At 32.5% G+C, this 20,200-nt stretch overlaps 3 protein-coding genes across 3 annotated transcripts; 2 read left to right on the top strand and 1 right to left on the bottom strand.

Annotated features, from left to right (window-relative positions):
* The first annotated feature begins 4,030 nt into the window (after positions 1-4,030).
* On the top strand, positions 4,031-7,676 carry LOC139490368 (kelch-like protein 24). Its single transcript, XM_071277178.1, has 2 exons — positions 4,031-4,118; positions 4,764-7,676. The coding sequence occupies exon 2, from the start codon at positions 4,764-4,766 to the stop codon at positions 6,792-6,794; it is 2,031 nt and encodes a 676-aa protein (XP_071133279.1). The 5' UTR covers positions 4,031-4,118; the 3' UTR covers positions 6,795-7,676.
* Positions 7,677-9,568: 1,892 nt separating this feature from the next.
* LOC139488605 (kelch-like protein 24) lies at positions 9,569-13,553 on the bottom strand. Its single transcript, XM_071274331.1, has 2 exons — positions 13,485-13,553; positions 9,569-11,760 (listed from the first exon to the last, which is right to left on the bottom strand). Exon 2 carries the CDS (start codon positions 11,748-11,750, stop codon positions 9,993-9,995), a length of 1,758 nt encoding a protein of 585 aa, XP_071130432.1. The 5' UTR covers positions 11,751-11,760; positions 13,485-13,553; the 3' UTR covers positions 9,569-9,992.
* On the top strand, positions 13,300-19,975 carry LOC139488607 (uncharacterized). Its single transcript, XM_071274332.1, has 5 exons — positions 13,300-13,654; positions 14,564-14,606; positions 16,127-16,180; positions 16,730-16,965; positions 18,730-19,975. Exons 1-5 carry the CDS (start codon positions 13,595-13,597, stop codon positions 18,757-18,759), a joined length of 423 nt encoding a protein of 140 aa, XP_071130433.1. The 5' UTR covers positions 13,300-13,594; the 3' UTR covers positions 18,760-19,975.
* Positions 19,976-20,200: the final 225 nt, after the last annotated feature.

Here is a 20,200-nt window from a genome sequence, read left to right on the forward strand (position 1 = left end):
ATGGAGAGAAATTGTAAACTAAAATAATATCAGATCAACTGAAAGGGATTTTTGTCATGAAATCTATTCCAGCCTACCTTGAATGATGACTTTTTTTTTACCCTCTTGTATTTTGGGCAAAAACTAAAGAAGATGGAGAGAAATTGTAAACTAAAATAATATCAGATCAACTGAAAGGGATTTTTGTCATGAAATCTATTCCAGCATACCTTGAATGATGACTTTTTTTTACCCTCTTGTATTTTGGGCAAAAACTAAAGAAGATGAAGAGAAATTGTAAACTAAAATAATATCAGATCAACTGAAAGGGATTTTTGTCATGAAATCTATTCCAGCCTACTGTTGAAGATATACATTGATCTATGTGAGCAACACCACTGGCTTTTTAGAGTCTCTAATTAAGTTAATCTATAGCAGAATTTATAAAAGGATATAAATTTTTTTTCAATGAACCATTCATATATCTGTATTTACATTAGGTGTTGAAATCATAAAGATTTTATAGTTTGAGATTAGGGAGCTACCATTTTATTTTTAGGGAGGTGTAAAAAAAAAAGGCAGAATGACAATTTATATTTTAAAAAAGTCAGGATAAACTAATAAAAAAAGACAGGAGCTAATAGAGTGAAAAATAATTATGCAAAACCGAGATTACAACTTAAAAAAAATGCAGGGCAAAATTGTTCATTCTAGCTCCCTTACTGACAATATGATGACATATTTATATTTGGTTCTTGGTTTTCATTTGATTGTTGACCTTTTTTACCTTGTTGTCTAAAAAGATAAATAATTTTACATATAAGTTTTTTGTATTCTATGTTACCATTTTTTCTCTGTTGTATTTCAATGTCATTTTGGTTTTCATTTGATTGTAGACCTTTTTAACTTTGATGTCTAAAAAGATAAATAATTTTTCATACAAGTTGTTTGTATCATATGTTACCATTTTTTCTCTGTTGTATTTCAATGTCATTTTGGTTTTCATTTGATTGTAGACCTTTTTAACTTTGATGTCTAAAAAGATAAATAATTTTACATGCAAGTTTTTTGTATCATATGTTACCATTTTTTCTCTGTTGTTTTTCAATGTCATTTTATCATATCAAAGTTGATTTTACACAGTAAAATATGAATACATGACCTTGAATGAGTTGTCAAGGGAATTTATTCCTTCCTGTTAAACTGTGTATACTTGTTTTAATTTAACATTGTATAAGTTGACTGCTATTTTGTATTTTATGTATGTAAGAATGTATTTGAATAAAAGAACAAGAGATTGATGAACTTAATGGTGTGTTAAAACATAAAGAATAGAGGATAATAGGCATAAATATGAAAAATACAAATACATTTTCCTATATATTTGGAGTATGCAAAAATGAAGGACCCCTATCAAAACTATAGTATTATCATAAAAAAAATCAAACTTTTCAAACTGAAAGTTGACATCATGAAGACATACAATAAATGCAAAGTTTAAAATGAAAGTTAGAACAACAGATCGTAGATATAGGAAGATGTGGTATGAGTGCCAATGAGACAACTCTCCATCCAAGTAACAATTTATAAAAATAAACCTTTATAGGTCAAGGTACGGCCTTCAACATGGAGCATTGGCTCACATCGAAAAGCAAGCTATAAAGGGCCCCCTAAAATTACTAGTGTAAAACTATTCAAACGGGAAAACCAACTGTCTAATCTATATAAAAATATTTGATTGATTGATTGGTTGGCTGCATAACGTCCAGTTGCAAATATTTCATGCATGTTTAGGGCGAAGATCATACAGAAAAGCAGGGAAAGTTGGGAAGTTCTCGAGTAAAATGTATAATGAAACTGAGGCTAAGATTCAAAGTTTTTTTGCACAGTTTTAAATTTCTTGAAGAAAACAAAAGTATGTTTCTGCAGAATTAGTAGGAAAAATTGGTATTACTGTTATAGTTGACTAAAACTTGTCTCCTGTTTATCTTAAAAAGTAATTCCAGTAAAGGACAGAATTGAACAAACACATTATCTTACTAAAAAACAAAAAGTCCGAGGAAAAAAATTATAATATGTCATATTAAGCACGAAAAAAGTGACCCATGAGATGAAAAAGTTGAGGTCCTCATGAATTTTTGCAAGGGAAAATTCTTGATAGCATTGAAACGATTTAGCTGTTACAAACATAATAAACATGGATTTTTATAACATAAAAACATCAATTGTTTGACTTTTAGGGTCAATGTCATTTTCCATGGTACCAACACCCAAAAAGCGAAATAAAATATAGCTAGTACAAAATAGTATGAAAAGCAGCACCGGAATAAATACTACTAAAACGTAAACTCCCTGTCAATGTTAGACATAGTTCGCCGAATGGGAGACATACTAAAAGCACCATTGAGTTTTGTGTCCGTCACCTAAAACAATTTGGGTTTCTACTTAAATAAATGTTTCGATGTGCAAAGAAAATTAATGCCCAATTGTCTGCACAAAGATCTGATTTTCGTGCTCCAATCTCATTTGATGGGTGGGCTTTCGGTAGGATATCATTATTTTGGAGCCAACCAATTTGAAATGATATGGTCTGTGCGATAAAAACGGAGGCATGACACTTGAGGGACAATCAAACGTCTAGGAAAACGGACTTTAACATACTACAAAGTAAACTATCCACAGTACATCACAAACACCACCGAAATCCGAGTGTGAGAATGGTAAATCATACCCTGCTGCACATATGGCACCCTTTCATATGGAAAGTACATATTCGGTCTAAAGATATGCACTGTAAATTAAAAGGACCACATATTTAAACTTGAATAATCTAGCTCTTAACTCTTAATTTAACGTTAGTCTTGCCTTTGTTAGACTTGTATGATTTTTGTCTTTCCTTGAAGGAGCCAAAAAGCGAGACATAGGTATGCTGTTTCCGGCGTCGGCTGCGGCGTCAACATTGTATTAGTATGTTATTAGGTCTAGTTTATGGGGAACTACAGGTGGTAGGTCAATGATGTTTGGTATTTCTAAGTTCTACAGGCTTATTATTCTTTGCTCTATATGAAAAAAATGTTACAAACAAAATAAACCATATTTTTTTTACTTTTACAAAATTACCAAAACAAATGCATGTAAGGATCAGCGAAAACATGACAATAATAAAGAGCTGCGCCGTAAGCGCATGATACGCTCGTCGTATATATCAAAGAATAAATTCCAATTAGTAAATAAATCCTCAATGTCATAGCAGAAATTTAAAAATAAATTAAAGGGAGGCTATTTTGAAAAATATTGCAAATGCCGATATTAAACTCGACAAGCCTCTAAATAAACACTTTTTGTAGGGTCGAATACAACTCGATATTGGTATGACTGTGTAGCAACAAGATGATTCATTCTGATCTTGACATTTGAAAATGGTTGATGGAGGCATTTTAAGATTGGGTTGGGTCTGAAACAGTGGTCTCTTTACAGATCTTTACAGTGCACACTTTGGAAAATGGTTGACTATTATGATGACCCCTATATCAATGCCGCTTAGGAGAGATACAGGAAATTCGAACTATCTTTGACAGATGTTTGAACCCATGACCTCCCACAACTGATAGAACAGGCATTGCTTAGGATCTGGATACAGGGTAAACAAAGTTAAGATGTTAGATGTAGCTAGGTGGAAAATGGTATTCGGGGAAATGAGCCCGCCCCATCTGCCGTATATCACCTGAATATGACCTCATTTCAGGATCTAGTGATTAGTCGGGTTAGTTTCTGAATCCGAGACTACTTTGACACAGTTTATACATCTTCGCTATCCAAGGGATTTAGGCCCGTGAACTAAAAATAGATATAATGCATATTGTTTTTATGTTATGAATATGGTTTGTTTTTTGTACTGTTTAACACGCCAGGATTTCTTTTTTTGCAATACAGTTTTGCCTTAATATTTCACTGGACCACAAAATATAAATAAAATTTAAGATGCTGATCGATTCCATAAAAACCGATTCATATTTCGCGCCACGAATTGAATTGCATTATTTCCCTTTCATCCTCACAACAGCGTAAACAAAAAGATCTTTTATGTTGTGAAGGTGTTAACTTGCTTCACAAAGACGAAAATCTGTTCTAATTTAAAGGTAAGTATTAATTTCTGGAGAAGTGGAAATGAAGTTTAATTTTCTAACGAAATATATTGTAAATCACATACAATGTAATGCTTAAAATACGGTTGCATTTACAAAGGTACATGAGGTAGGTTATTTCCCTTTAAACATTAACTCGACTAAAAAAGATAATATTGTAGAAAACTAAATTTGCAAATATCAAGCGCTCATGATTTAATATCATGACTTATATGCACCAGCATTGATATGCTACGGATCGCTACTTAACAGGCATATTTATACTACTAACTAAAAAAACTATTTTGTCATTTATGTCTGGAATAACTGCAAATATCTTTCTGACATCCAAAGCTTTTCAGTATGATACAGAGGGTATTTTTTTTTGGGGGGGGGGGGGGGGGGGGGGAGAGCAAAAAACACCTATTAGACCTATTAGACAAAAAGCTAATTTTCATTAAAAAAAAAACGGAAGATATTTATGTTGGCTGTTCTGATTTTGCAGAAAAGCCATACTTATTCTTAATTGTTAACATGATAAATATATCTGGTATACCGGCATTTGAATTTGCCTTTTACATATCTTTTCAATTCAGACCTCATCCGATTTATTAAAATACTCGTCATCATGTGATTTTACTTTCAAGCTTTATTTTTCAGATGGTATCTGAAGCGCATGTTTTAAGTATTCTTCGGAACTTGGAAAAATACTGGACTTTAGAGCGATATCTTGATTTTACTATAAATGCCAAAGATGGAAGTATCCAGTGTCATCAAATCCTTTTTTCCAGTTTATGTAAACTTTTTCAAAAACCAGGAACAACAGCAACATCCTTCAAAAATTCTTTGAATAAAGAAACATGTCTCAATAATGTAGCGTATTTTCTATCAATGCTCTATAAACCTACAATAAAACCTCAGGATTTAAATGAAACTTTTATCTCAGCAGCAAAAATGTTTGGGTTGCCAATTCCTCATCTGACAAAAGGCTCAAGAAAACAAAGTTGTTTACACGAAGAATTTGTTAAGCAGAGAAATTTGACCTTTGGTAACACTTTAGCAAATTCCAGAATAAACGAGAGTTTATCTGATATATTTCTGCTCGTGCAAAAACAAAGATTTTGCTGTCATAAGGTTATTTTAGCGACTTTCTCTGCATATTTTGACGCCATGTTTTCTTCGGAGCTCAGCGAGTTACATCAGGAGGAAGTCACAATTCATGATGTAGATAAAAAGACGTTCAGTAAGATTCTCGACTTTATGTATACTGGTGAAATTGCTGTTACAATACAGAATGTCCAGGATTTGATGTCTACCTCATCTTACTTACAGATTCCTTTACTTCAAGCTCAATGTGAGCGTTTTATGGTACGCCATATTGAAATTGACAATTGCATTGACGTGGTTCAACTCGGCGACACAGTCGGGTCTGATTATCTAGTTTGTAAAGGGATAAGCTTTGTGTGTCGCCATTTTAGTTCTGTATCAAAAAACAAAGAATTCCTAACACTAACGAAAAGTATGATAAATAGAATTTTGCAAAATGACCAGATAAATGCAGAGAATGAATATGTGATCTTAAAATTTGTACTTTTATGGATTAAACAGCAGAAAGATAAAGTCGAAATTACTGATCTTATGAAAAATGTTAGACTTTCATTAGTTTTAGAAAGTGCATTAGAAGAAACTTTGGAAAACCCTATAGTCAAGAAAGACAAAAACTGTGTTCAGTATATCAATGATGTAATACAAAACAAGATAAGTAAAGAAGAACGTACCAGAACATTTGAAACAGAAGATGTCATGGTTGTTATGTGGTCCTCTAGTTATATACCAGGACTTCACTTAGCATGCTTTAGTTTTGTAAACAACTATTGGTACCAGTTGCCGGGGTTACCAACTCATTCGACCGGAGGTTCGTATGGCGCATGTTCCAACGACAGTGACATTTATATATGCGGAGGTAGTGGAAATCCAACAGCTTTCCATCGATTCAATTTTACTTCAAATAAATGGCAAAAATTAGGTCCAATTGAGTTTAAATATGGACGCGCAGATCATGCCATGGTCATTAAGAATGATGATCTGTATATGCTGGGCGGAAGTCAGGATAGAATCGTGGTATGGCCATATGTAGACAAATACAATATAACGGATAAGTCATGGAATCGAATTGGTTCGCTCAGCATTGCTGTATCCAATCCTTCATGTGCAATATTTAATGAAAGCATTATAGTATTTGGAGGTAATAAGTCTTTTGGTGAATTTGTCTCTGCTATTCAGATGTACGATTTAACAACCAACTCGTGCACCTCGTTTTCAAAGTTACCAATAATGTGCAGTTTTAGTGGACTAGTAATGAATGAAGATGTAGCATATATTGTTGGTCCAAAAGGAGATGTGGTTTTATATGAACATGGTAAAGATCCGGTTGTTTTAGGTTCAGTGCACAAACAAACAATGTTTGGATTTGGTACAGCATTTTATAATGGTAAAGTGTTTGTAATAGGTGGAAGCTCGGATCGCATGGAGTCAACTGAAGCAAGGGCGTTTGATGTCGTGTCTAAAACTGCTTCTATGACTAATAGGAACATGAAAGTACCTGCTAAAAAGGAATCAAACCAGTATTTCATGATAAGCCACAACATTCGCAAATCTTTACTTATACCGGAAAATTTGTACAAAGATTGACATGACGGGCCGAAGAACAATGAAGACAAATTACTTACTTTTACATGTGGAGCAGGACTTATTAGCACCTGATATCATCCCGTTTGTTTTGTTTAATGTGTGTTGTTCACTCTTTGAGAGTTAAATTTTGTATTTCGTAAACTCTGTGTCCTTTGCACTGTTTTACCATGACGTTTGGCAGAGTGTCTTTGACTTGTACGCGTTTGAATGTTCATTTGGTATCCCCCTTCGTTACTTTAAACCGGAATAATACATATATAGATGCGAAGAATCGTTTTTTACGTAACTTAGCTCACAAATTGTGAAAGTACGAATTATAGTTTAAAGTGTATGACTTCGTGCAACAGTCGAAATAAAGCGAAGAAATTCATCTGTTCTTTCAAACCGCCGAACCACAATTTAGAATTGTACTCCAGGGCAATGTACACGAACTAGTTTATAGGCAAATATAAAGATTGTTGAAAGGGATTTCCGAGTGTTTATTTATTTTGAATCTACTTCTTATCCTTTCACTAAAGTTTGCTGTAAAAGGTCCTTGGTCTTAATTCTTATCGCTGATGACTTGCAATATTGCATGTTCCCAAGAACATAGAATTCCATATGCATAGGATGATAGAAGCTTTTGATATTTCTGGCTCTATAGAAATTGAGAAAAGTTCTAATTGAACGCTGACTATAGCTAATACGAAACACTTTATATATGCTATAACAATAGAGTAAAAAAAAAATCGTTATTTATATTGTACTCAATTATTTATGTTCTACTGTTATTTCTATGCATAAATACAATTTAAACATATTGTGATGAATATATGAACTTTTCATCTGTATTTTTATAAGATTTCTCTGTGCTCAAATACAATTTAAACACATTGTTATAAATTTGACGTTTTCATTTGTATTTTTATAAGATTTTATTTTTTACAGGAGTAATAAAACGTATAATCAAATACACAATTTGGTATAAACAACACAAGACTGTGTATACATACATTAAGGTTACGTGAGGCAAAGGTTAAAACAATAATCATGGAAGACTGGTTTCTTCTCCAAAAAGTTGACACCAATGGCGTGTATAAGGTGGTATTCCCTTTATGTTCCCGTAACTACAATAGGGTAATAATGATAACAGAGAAATACCACGTTTGGTCATCAGATCAAGACATCACTAGACAAAACACAATGCAAAGACAATACTGAACACCCGTATTTCAAGGAAGACTACGTCACAGTAATCATAAAACTTATGTACATATACTTTTTTCTCAAGAGAATTTTATAATTTGTCTAAATTTAGATATGTAATCTTTATTCTCAAACTATAAGATATAACGATATATACACGGAGATATAACACCAAAAGAAATTGTCAATCGAAGATGAAGAACTTCCATCATTGTATTGGAAATTAACCTTAACTACACAAGTGTCCCTACTAACAACGATATATATATTACTAGGTCTTCCAATTACTCCTCAAAACCTCTTTCGTATTTATTAACATCAATTTTATCAGTAATCAAGGTCGGGCTTTACAGTTATTGTGAAACTGCCTATTCTATAGGTGGCTTGAATCAAATGTGGATACTTAAAAAATCCAAATATCATTTAGAGTACATATGCAATCTAAAACTCTTTTATCTTGCAATATTATTAAAATATTTAACTTTTCTACCCTTTACACAAGTATTCTCAATTCCAAACTAAAAGACAAATTGAACGCATCGATCTATCCTATCGAAATAGAGATTAAGGATACAACAGATAGTAAAGTCTGTCTCATATCTTGACTTACATCTAAAAAATGACATTGAGGATCGGTTGAACATAAAACTTTACGACAAAAGAGATGATTTCAGTTTCCCAATTGTGAACTTCCAATTTCTATGTAGCAACATCCCAACAGCGCCTGCATACGGAGCCACCTATAGATAGGCTGGTTCCCAATAACTTGGAAGCCCGGCTTTGCTTACTGATAAAATTGATACAATATTCACGGGCTTGTATTTTAAATCATGATTCCTACTCACAAGAAAACTATTAAACCAAGAGTTCCAAAAGGTGAAGTTGAAATCATCCTTTCGTAAATTTTACTGACGCCGTCACGACTTGGTTGGCCGTTACGGAAAATCCGTTTCACAGATGTTCATTATGTCGTAGCTACAATCTCTTACACTTTTCACGAATAATAACATGAGCAACACGACGGGTGCCACGTGTGGAACAGGATCCGCTAACCCTTCCGGAGCAACCACAGATTTTGTTCGTCTGTTTTGTCTTTTTTTCTTTTTTAGCTATGGCGTTGTCAGTTTATTTTCGATCTACGAGTTTGAATGTTCCTCTAGTATCTGTTGCCACATTTTACATAAATGTATCTCGCTACAAACACAAATTTTCTTGTCAAGATTAAATACGAGCTGAAAATAGTCACAACGCAGACATGTTTCCCCACAATCATAATTTTTTACTCTAAAATAAAAGTCTTCTTTTTCTATACAGGACGTATTCTTGCTTAAGAACCAGAATTGAGATTTAGAATGTTTTTCGTTTGACACAACAACTTCTCGTTTTTGAGTCGAAAACCGTACTAGAAGACCATTCAGACCAATTGATATTTTTATTGTTTGTGGCGGTATTGTCAAACTAAATCTCGCATGATCTTCGCTAGCCAAGGATTGCGATTCACTCCTCTCTTCAGAGGCTCCTGGGGAGGAGGGGAGTGGATTGTACCCCTTGGCTAACGATGATAATCTGGCATTAGCAAAACAATTATGCAGGCATACATTTTTTTCCTTTCGCAAAGCCCTTCTTACATTGGTGACTTGACTGTTGTTTTTCTACGGTAATATAGTCAAATTTCTGACCAGACGGAGAGTTATTTGATGAGATTGCACTTTGGTCAGAACATAGGATGAACTGCAATGTAGAGAGGAATTCCATTGTTATTGAAGCATGAGGATTTTCGAGATTGTCTTATGAAGATACAAAGTATTCTCAAAAACAAAGCAGCTTACAAACCTAGTAAATGTTAAGAAAAGTCATATTTTGGTTAACATAATTATATCCAGGAAGAAAAATTGAATTAGAACGACCACGCGGTTGATATGTGCAAAAGTCACAATAGACTACTGACTTGAAATGTTATTAATGTTATAGTAATATTTCCAGGGTTATTTTGTCTTCCGGTTTTCTCTAAATTCAATTGTGTTTACTTCGAGATAACGTTTCGAGATATTTCTTATTAATTACAGTTTTCACGCAGCCGATACCCGAAGCTTTTTGTGGTAGGACATCTGCTGATATTGATGAGGTTGATGTTAGAAGATCAAAGGTAATACAGTCCCCATATGAATGGTCAGAGTCCATACCACCAAGGACGATAATTGAATTATTCTTTAACACTGCACCAAAGCTATAGCGGTCGAATCCGGGTATTTTTCCCTTTTCTTCCGTTGTTCCATCTGCTGAAAATACAATAACATCTCCATCTGGGCAGACGAGATAAATGTTATGGTCATGTGATATTGCAGACGATAACCTACAGTATACGGGAAGTTCACACACTATATTGCACGTTTTTAGTCTAGTATCAAAGCATTGAACAATTTTCGTATCAAAATCTTCACGTGTAACGCCTCCAAACAAATATATTTTCTCTCTATCTACCGCAACGGACGCAGAACGCACAGCCACCGAAAGATACCCGGCGTCTTCCCAACTTCCAGTTGCTATGCTATATTGTTCAATACTCATTAAAGTTCGGAAGTCATCGTCATTATTGTCATCAAACCCTCCCAATACGTAAACATGTTCCCCAACTGCTACCATGGCATGGCGTCGGCGTCCAAGCAGCATAGGTTCGCAGTATACCCATTTGTTTTGAGTACTTATATAGCAGAGCATTGCATTCATTTTTGTGCTACCACCCGAAATATAAATAGCATTGCCATATGAACAAGTTGCAAATTCTACACCCGGATCATGCGGCATAGATGCCAACGAGAACCATTTACTTCTCTTTTCACTGTAACATATCACGCGTTGTGTTGTTTTGGAATTGTCGTCTGTACCGCCGACACAAACCACTACCTCCTCAAAGTCGCCGAAATTCCGAAAGCTCATTCGAGGCGAAACAAACTCCTGTCTTCTGGCGGGCAACAAGTGGTATCGTTTGGCTTCTTCTAAAACATCCCGACAGGATTGGTCGTGTCTAATCAACTTATCCTGCTCGAGCACATCAATTAAATATTCCGGTTGTATAAGAGGGAGACGCAGTTTTTCAAAAATTCTGGGAAGGTCTTTTATTCTGTTATCAACATTAAAATGCACCCACTTCATAACAGCTTCGCATACTAGCTCTTCACTTTTAATGTTCAAATTGTTATTATCTATTATTTGCAATAATTCGTCACAATCAATAGCCAAAAAATCTTCAGTTTTACATATTTGTTCAAAATAATACAATATGAACTGGAAAGCCCTCTCTGCAAGACACAGACAGCCATGACCTTGGGCTAACTTCCAGGCACCTAAAGAATTTTCAGGATCAAGTTTCCCCACCATATATTCCTCACATCTTTCTTGCAGACATTTTATTTGTAGCATCACTGCCGCTTGCAGAAGGGAATCAACATTTTCTGTGTCTATAAAATCCTGTCCACCGTAGATAAATTTCAGGATCTTCTCGAATGCCTCACTTTCAACATTTTGAAGGTGAACGATGCCATCTTGACATTCCTTCATGCCAGAAGCGAACATTGCACTAAAATACGGTGACATAATTGACAAGACTATACGATGACAGTTAAATGTTTTATCATCAATTATAATTTTAATGTCAGTAAACTCTTCATTACTTAGTGCCTGTGCAAGGCCATGACATATTTCTTTATGATATCGTACCCGCCATGCTTCACAACTGTCGTCTGTCCAGCTCATTCCATTGTTGTCATTCATTATGAAAAATCTGAAGAAAAAAAAACTTTAGCATATATGTTGTTATACATCGTGAACTGGTAATCTATATAGCTAATAATGAAGAAAAAACATCATGGAGTGGAAAGGACCGCTCCCTACAACTCTTTCATCATTTTTTAATTTCAGTTGCACGAGCACGTGAAAACGATTGTCCATTTTGAGAGAAAATAGGGGGACATGTAAGAAATGCATGATCTGTGTGCTTAAGCAAATGCATAGTGCACTGGCAATATTCAAATGTTGTCTATGAACCTGGCTGCTCTAGTAAGTACGGATTTTGTGACTGAAGATCGGTGAACAAGGGTTTTAAAACACGGGATCAGTCACGTGAAACAAAATTAGTTGATGCATGAACCAAGTCAGGAATATGACATTTGTTGTCCATTCGTTTGATGTGTTAGAGCTTTTTGATTTTGCTATTTGATTTAGGATCCTTTAGGACTTTCCGTTTTGAGTTTTCCTCGGAGTTCAGTATTTTTGTGACATTAATTTTAATAGTGTACATGGTGTAATCAAATAATGTTTTGTCGTTTCGGTCTCATTATCGTGACCATATATTAGTGAACGATAAATACATTGACAACGATCGATGTGATGATGATTGTGACTATGATGACGAAAAGGGTCGGTATATTTCCAACGCTGCTTTCCAATCTAAGTGAGAAATTTATAAATCGTGAAAGCGTCCCAGTTACTGGTTGGCTAGATATATAGCAATAGCTCCTTCTCAAACACTCAGTTTTACCATGTTCAGTTTATGCCAATAGTTAACGTTCAATATTATAACTCAACAAAAGCAGATGGTTTCACTGCACTATCGTATTAGGAAAAAAAGGAGTTCTTAATTTCTAATGTCTATAATTTTAAATGGTCTGCTATTTCGGGTCAATTCGTGTCCTCTTCGATGTTTGTGTAGAACATAGTCAGCCTTTGATGTCTCCTCCGTTCTTGAAGAGGTGGTAATTCTAGCCTAGGTTTTAGCTTTGGATGCATATTTGTTACGCATCCTGTTTCTCTAGATTTGTAGTCGTGCAGTATGAAACGTGCACCTCTTTTCTGTATGCTTTCTATCTTTTCTATTTCACAAGTAGTGAATAGGTCCCAAATAACAGGACCGTATTCTAGTTCCAGATCTAACCATGGCTAACTCAGATAGCTAAGTAATCTAGCTTATCACCAAATACATATACAGATACTTGATGCAGAGATATATACAAAAAAAGCCATACTATATATAGATGTATGTTCATGGTGTAAGTAAAACAGTATAAATATGTTCACAATTATAATATAATGTATTCATAACAGATGTCTCCGATAGTTATGTCTACAACAATTTAAATTAAATCAAACTGCTATACACTCAGGCTATACATTAATTGTTTTCATTGTTAGTTATACCATGTAAACGTCTTTGCATTACTATATGGAAGGAATTGTACTATATAAATCCGTTTTTGATATTCAAAATCCTTGTTCTATGCATGTTTGACATTATATAATACTAAACAGTTATCATTGTCAATACACTGTATTGTTTACGTTGGTTACACATGTTACATGTATACTGTGACTTTTTTAAAGCTTGAATATCGCCTCTCCTCAGCACACCTTTAAGTTAATGATTAATATATAATTTCTTAAATGACATAAATTGAGTTTATATAATTTGTATGTGTCAGAAAGATTAACATCATTAATACAAATACTTACATTGAGGAGCGGTTGACTCACATTTCAAAGGGAGATAAATTGTCATTTGAGCTATCATGTGACCATCATATGCCTTCCGGATTACATTTGAGAAACGGAAATCAGTAGAAATGGAGGTCTTATGGATTTTAAAAGCAATTTGTTTGTCTTTAATGACAAAATTTGTTCAGGTAATAAAAATATGAAACAGTTCATGTTTTCGTTTAATGTCTGCAGTTGTTACTCGAGGAACTCAGAAACTTGTTTGTCAATAATTATTATGATGTTTATGTTTACATAATTACATGTACATTTATGAAAAAGACTGATTAATTTGTCGAAATGAAAACTACACATGAGACAACAACATTAATAATAGTGTCTTTTTAAAGTTACATCAACAGAACTTTAACAGTAAATCAATTATTACAAAAATAGATACACATTTATTTACTAAATTACACAAATTATGACATTGTTTACTTTTGAGAACTTATATTAAGTGTTGGTGTTTTTAATGTTAAATCAACAGAACTTTGCCACAAAAAGTACATTAATTATTACAAACACATGTATTTATCTGTTAACTAAAATGACACAAATTATGACATTGTTTATTTTTGATAACTTAGTCAAAAGTTTATAGGTTTATCTGTTAACTTAATTACACAAATTATGACATTGTTTATTTTTGATAACTTAGTCAAAAGTTTATCTAGGATTGTTAACAGGTTGTTCTAAGCTAATTTTATAATTTAAATTAGGATTTTAACTTTTCCCTCTGAAATTTAAAAGATAATACATTTAAAAAAATATCTACATGGCGGGTATTAACTGATACTCCCTTTTAAATTTAATATAAAAAAATCATAACTCCTAAATGACCTCTGCATAACACTCTTCTAAGACAATTATGTTTATAATATATACACCTGCATACATGTACATGAACTACACTTATTAATCATGTTTATCTTTCATACTTTAAAAAAAAAAACAATTTTGCTTTTTAAGATATTTCTATTTCGCTAATTTTGATGTCCTGCTATAACTTACAGACTTTGATTATAATTATATGTTAGAACTTTGTTTATATTTAGGGTGTAACATACTGTCCAAAAGAAGCATGCTATGATGATGACTGTAAGTACTTATAAACTTAAGGACCTATTTTTAACCTGGGAAGGGTCAGATGTCCTGTTCTAGACTATTTTATAATACACATGTACGTACATGTGTATATAATTTGTGTATGCAATCAGCATGATCAGAGACATATATGAAATATATAGGTCTCTGATGAAATCTGAAAAAGCTTAAATAATATTTAATTTGGTGAATAATAATATTCTATTCTATAATTTATGTACCTTCCCTCATTTTAGTGTCCAGAAGGCAGATTTAGGGGGGGGGGTATATTGGTTATATAGGGAATATCACTGAAGAGTGAGGGAAGCGGGCCCCCTCTTAGGCAGTCAGTGGGCCCCCACTTATGAAAAATTCTGGATCAGCCACTGGACTGTCTACCTTTTCCCTTCTCATTTGGAATTTGAGTTTAGTATCATATAATAGGAAAGATTGTTACCTTCTATACATGTACATGTCATGTAATTTTCCTTGTGTTCTTTCTTTCTTAAAGAACTAGTTGGGTATCATTTGTATGTTTTATTAAATACATGTATATACATATATGTTGCACAAATGCAAGAAACAACCAATCTTAATACTGAAAATTCAGAACTAATTGCTAGGTTTTTATTGTCGGGCCTTCAACTTTAGTAAAAAAAGCGAGACTAAGCGATCCTACATTCCGTTGGCGGCGGCGTCCACAAATATTCACTCTGTGGTTAAAGTTTTTGAAATTTTAATAACTTTCTTAAACTATACTGGATTTCTACCAAGCTTGGAAAGAAGCTTGTTTATGATCATAAGATAGTATCCAGAAGTAAATTTTGTAAAAATAAAATTCCATTTTTTCCGTATTTTACTTATAAATAGACTTAGTTTTTCTGCGGGGAAACATAACATTCACTCTGTGGTTAAAGTTTTTTAAATTTTAATAACTTTCTTAAACTATCCTGGGTTTGTACCAAACTTAGACAGAAGCTTGTTTACGTTCATAAGATAGTATGCAGTAGTAAATTTTGTAAAAAAATAAATCCATTTTTTCCGTATTTTACTTTTAAATGGACTTAGTTTTTCTGCGGGGAAACATTACATTTCCTTTGTGGTTAAAGTTTTTAAAACATTTATTAGATTCAAAAACTATCCTGGATTTTTACCAAACTTGGACAGAAGCTTCTTACAATCAAAAGATAGTATCAAGAGGAATATTTTTATTGATTTTTTTCCTCACTTTTGTTGAGCCTGCGATTTACAGCAAAAGTAGGCAAGACACCGGGTTCCATGGAACCCTTACAAATTTTTAATGAGAATAATGCACTTTAATAATTAGTGAGTATCACAATAATAAAGATTTCACATTCTGATATCAATAAATATATAATTGTAATGTATGCATGTTTTCCTGCAATCATAATAATTATTCTACAAACATTGCAATAATATTTGTATGCAGTAATTTCTGAGTTTACAGTATTGCAACCATAAATTCTGATACATGTAGTTACGAAAATATGCAACGGAGTTCTGTATTATTTCAGATTATTGCTGTGACGGGTGGTGTTGTCAAAATTACAGTGTTTATCAAGTTTGGTGTAAGTATTAGTATATAATAGTCATAAACCTTCTATATATGTATAGGCTCCATGTTGAAGGCTGTACCTTGACCTATGATGGTTTACTTTTATAAATTGTTATTTGGATTGAGAGCTGTCTCATTGGCACTCATACCACATCTACCTATATCTATTTGTCAATACAGATCCTAAAATCAAATAGTACATTATACTTACTTTATAATATTTGCAGGTTTTTTAGTAAATAAATATTAGAGTTATATGTGGCATGTTCTAAATTATTGAGTACTATATTCAATGTAGGCACCATTATTATTTTTATATTTTCATTTTTCTTGTACAAAAAGAAAATATGGATTAGATATACCAAAGAGTATTATAAAATATCATCATGGCCTAAAGAATAAAAAATAAAAAAAGAAAGAAAGAGTGGTCCACAAAACTTTCTCTTGAAGGATCAACAATTCCTGCTTAACTAGTGGTACCCCATCATTTTCTTATAACATATTACAAAAATGCATATTCCTTGCAAAGTTGCAATACTGTAATTATTTTTGTTTGTTTCAGGGTTCTGGTGTATATGGGTAGTGGTATTTTTACTGATTGTTAGCTGTGTGGTTTGTATCCGACGCAGAAGAATGGCAAGAGCTCGTTACGTTAGAATTGCACAAGTACCTACTGGTGGCTACAACACAATTATCACTAATCAAAGCCAACAACAGTATACACATGTTCAGACACCAAGATATTATCAACCACCGACAGCCCCTATGCCACCGCAATATCAACAAACAGAGATTCCGGTAAAATATTTTTGATATCTGTATAATCTGATAACTGGGGCAATTGTATTTTCGCTGTCTTGTTAAATATTAAAAAAAAGGGTGAAACTGCATTCATATTTTTTTGTTTGTTAACCAACATTATTTTTTTTATAAGAGGGTAGGAATGCTGTTTACCTTCAGACATCAAAAAGTCATTTTAGGCTACTGTTAACGTCAATTGGTTAAAATTATACTGTGATTCTTCAGAGGTCTCAAAATAATTATTGCTACCATTATTTTTGGAAAGTTAACGTGATATGTCAAAATCAGTCATTTTTTTTATCGTCTAAAAGAAAGTGCACATTTTATAGTCATGCAGCAAAAATTACTGTTAACATCATTTAACAAGAATTTTAATACGCCCGTCGGGACGTATTATGGTATACAAATGTCCGGTGTCCGTCCGTCTGTCCGTCTGTCCGGCGTAAACATGTCGCACCGTAACTTGAGAATGACTTATCCAAATTTCATGAACATAGTTGTTTCTTATGATGGTCAAATGATCTGTATACTTTTTGGTGAAAATAAGATTTAAACTTTTTGAGTTACGGCACTTTATAACTAAAACAGGGGGGTGTTTTTTTCACATGTCGCACTGTATCTCAAAAACGATTCTTGATTATGACTTAAAACTTTAAACACTTCTCAGTTATATTAATCTCAATATCTGTATACTTTTTGGTGATGATTCAAAATTTCAATTTTGAGTTCTTGAGTATTTTGTTAAAAAGGGGGAGGTTTTTTTACATGTCGCGCCATATCTCAAAAACTATTTATGATTATTGCTTAAAACTTTACACATGTCTTTGTTATATTAATCTCAATATCTGTATACTTTTTGGTGATGATTCAAAATTTCATTTTTGAGTTATTAGTATTTTGTAAAAAAGGGGGAGTTTTTTTTTTTACATGTTGTGCCGTATCTCAAAAACGATTTATGATTATTGCTTAAAACTTTACACACTTCTTTGTTCTAATAATCTAAAGATCTGTATACTTTTTGGTGATTATTCAAAATTTTATTTATGAGTTATTGAGTATTTTGTAAAACAGGGGAGGTTTTTTTACATGTCGCGCCGTATCTCAAAAATAAGTTATGATTATTGCTTAAAACTTTACACACTTCTTTGATATATTAATCTAAAGATCTGTATACTTTTTGGTTTTGATTCAAAATTTTATTTTGGTAATATTTAGTTTTTGTAAAAAAAAAAACAGGGTGGGGGGTTTCACATGTCCCGCCGTGTCTCTAAAACAATATATGGTTATTGCTTAAAACTTTCTCATAAACTATTTATGATTATTGCATAAGACTTCCACATAAGACGTCGGGCGTATCATGCGCTCATGGCGCAGCTGTTTATTACCGTTATTGTCTTGAGGATACCCTCTATATATTATAGTGCTGTGATTATGATCTTTGTTTTAACAGTGATTTGTGTTTCTTAAAAAGCTTTTATTTTGTTTTTATGCTGATTCCTTTTTCAAATTGGATAAAAGAGTCCTTTAATTATGTAGTTTTATATCTTTTGCACATTATTCTTAATTTATATTTTAGAACCCCACTTTTCTATATTGTTAATTTATTTTTTTGGGTGCAATTTTCTGTAGTGTTGACAGACCCATTATTCTCGGTTCTGTCAAAGAGGACTTGGGTTGTACAATACCTTGATTTCCTGTAAATCCCATCCAGATCTTCATTAATAAAGTCAAATTTGTTATTGATTCATTTATTTTTTACAGAAACAAGCACCACCCCCTTACCAGCAATGAGCAGTGAACAGTATAGAAGATCATGGAACAGCAATTGACCAGTAATTTGAGAATTTAGAATTGCTATTAAAGGCGCAGTGAATCAAAATGGAGGACATTCAAAAGATTGTACATTATTACTAATTATTTTAACTCATATTTTGTACATTATAAAATATGTTATTCAGATTTTGTTTGTTAAGTTATTTTTTATAGAATAATGCAGTGAGCTTATCATTGAAATTATATGAAACAGAAATACAATTTAAAATTCATTGTATTATTTTTTTTTTATTTTTTTATTTTCTTGCCTTTTATAGATATTAAGTATCAATCAATTGATTTTTTTCAAAACCATTTTTTTTGCTACATTTATTGTTAACAGAACAATGTATCTTGTGCATACAGTACTTAAATGTATAATGTATGAAAAGAATAAATCAGCAGATTAAGAAACAAAAATCACAAAAATTCTCCACTTTCGTATTTTTTTTCATTTTATATAATCTTGAACATGTTAATGATTTTTAAAAGTTTTATTTGTAAATCTTGATGATTAACTAAATAAGCTTCATAGTGATTTTTAATTTATTGAAATTTCATTTGTGTACATATGGATCTTAGTCATTGTTTCACAGTGACCAAATACATGTCAAAATCTGTTTTGCATGCTCCATCAAACCAAACGAATAATATCAGGTCTCCAGACTGATTGAGTTCCAAGTATATGCAATGCAAATTTAACCATGTATTACTCACTATATCATATATATTTAAACAGGATAATAGTCTTAAGAGTTTTTCCAAAAGGTTATAAAACCTTATTTTTTTTAATGAGTATTTGTAAAAGACTGTGTTTTATGAGAGTAATAACGAAGTTTCAATAAATTATCATTATCAGATTTCAAAACAGCAGTATCAGATGCTAAATAGATGAACATCAGTACTTTAATATGTTAATTTTATTTTATTTTTGCATATCAGGGCATCTTTTTTAAGATAATAACTTTCTTTTGTTGAAGTATGAAGTATTTGAAATAAGATGTCAATGTTAAAGATAACTATTACCAATTTTGCATTCCTAAGTTTGATAATCAACATATTTTATGCTTTTCTTTGCTTTTGCCTGCATAAAGTTAAACAGAAATCTGTATTTGACAAAGATATTAAATCCATAGTTTTAAGGGTAATTTATCAAAATGTTGTTTGTTAATGAAATAAATATTTGTACATTTTACTTCCTTGATTTATCTCTTTTACCAAAGTAAGATATGTGAAATTTAAAGGCAACAAGCATGTTATTACATTATATACTGAACCAGAAAAAGTAACTGTAACGAGAGATGGAAGATACCAGAGGACATCCAAACTAATAAACTGACAATGCCATGGCTAAAAAAGAGAAAATACAGACAGACAAACAATTGTACACAAAACACAAAATAGAGAGGAATGCACATGT

Source organism: Mytilus edulis, chromosome 9, assembly GCF_963676685.1.
Source record: "Mytilus edulis chromosome 9, xbMytEdul2.2, whole genome shotgun sequence".
Taxonomy (NCBI): Eukaryota; Metazoa; Mollusca; class Bivalvia; order Mytilida; family Mytilidae; genus Mytilus; species Mytilus edulis.

Excerpts from the sequence above, each read along its gene's own strand:
- LOC139490368 (XM_071277178.1), top strand. The coding sequence starts at position 4,764 with ATGGTATCTGAAGCGCATGTTTTAAGTATTCTTCGGAACTTGGAAAAA.
- LOC139488605 (XM_071274331.1), bottom strand. The coding sequence starts at position 11,750 with ATGAATGACAACAATGGAATGAGCTGGACAGACGACAGTTGTGAAGCA.
- LOC139488607 (XM_071274332.1), top strand. The coding sequence starts at position 13,595 with ATGGAGGTCTTATGGATTTTAAAAGCAATTTGTTTGTCTTTAATGACA. Across the intron at positions 14,607-16,126 it reads AGCATGCTATGATGATGACT|ATTATTGCTGTGACGGGTGG; the intron begins GTAAGTACTTAT and ends GTATTATTTCAG. Across the intron at positions 16,181-16,729 it reads CAGTGTTTATCAAGTTTGGT|GGTTCTGGTGTATATGGGTA; the intron begins GTAAGTATTAGT and ends TGTTTGTTTCAG.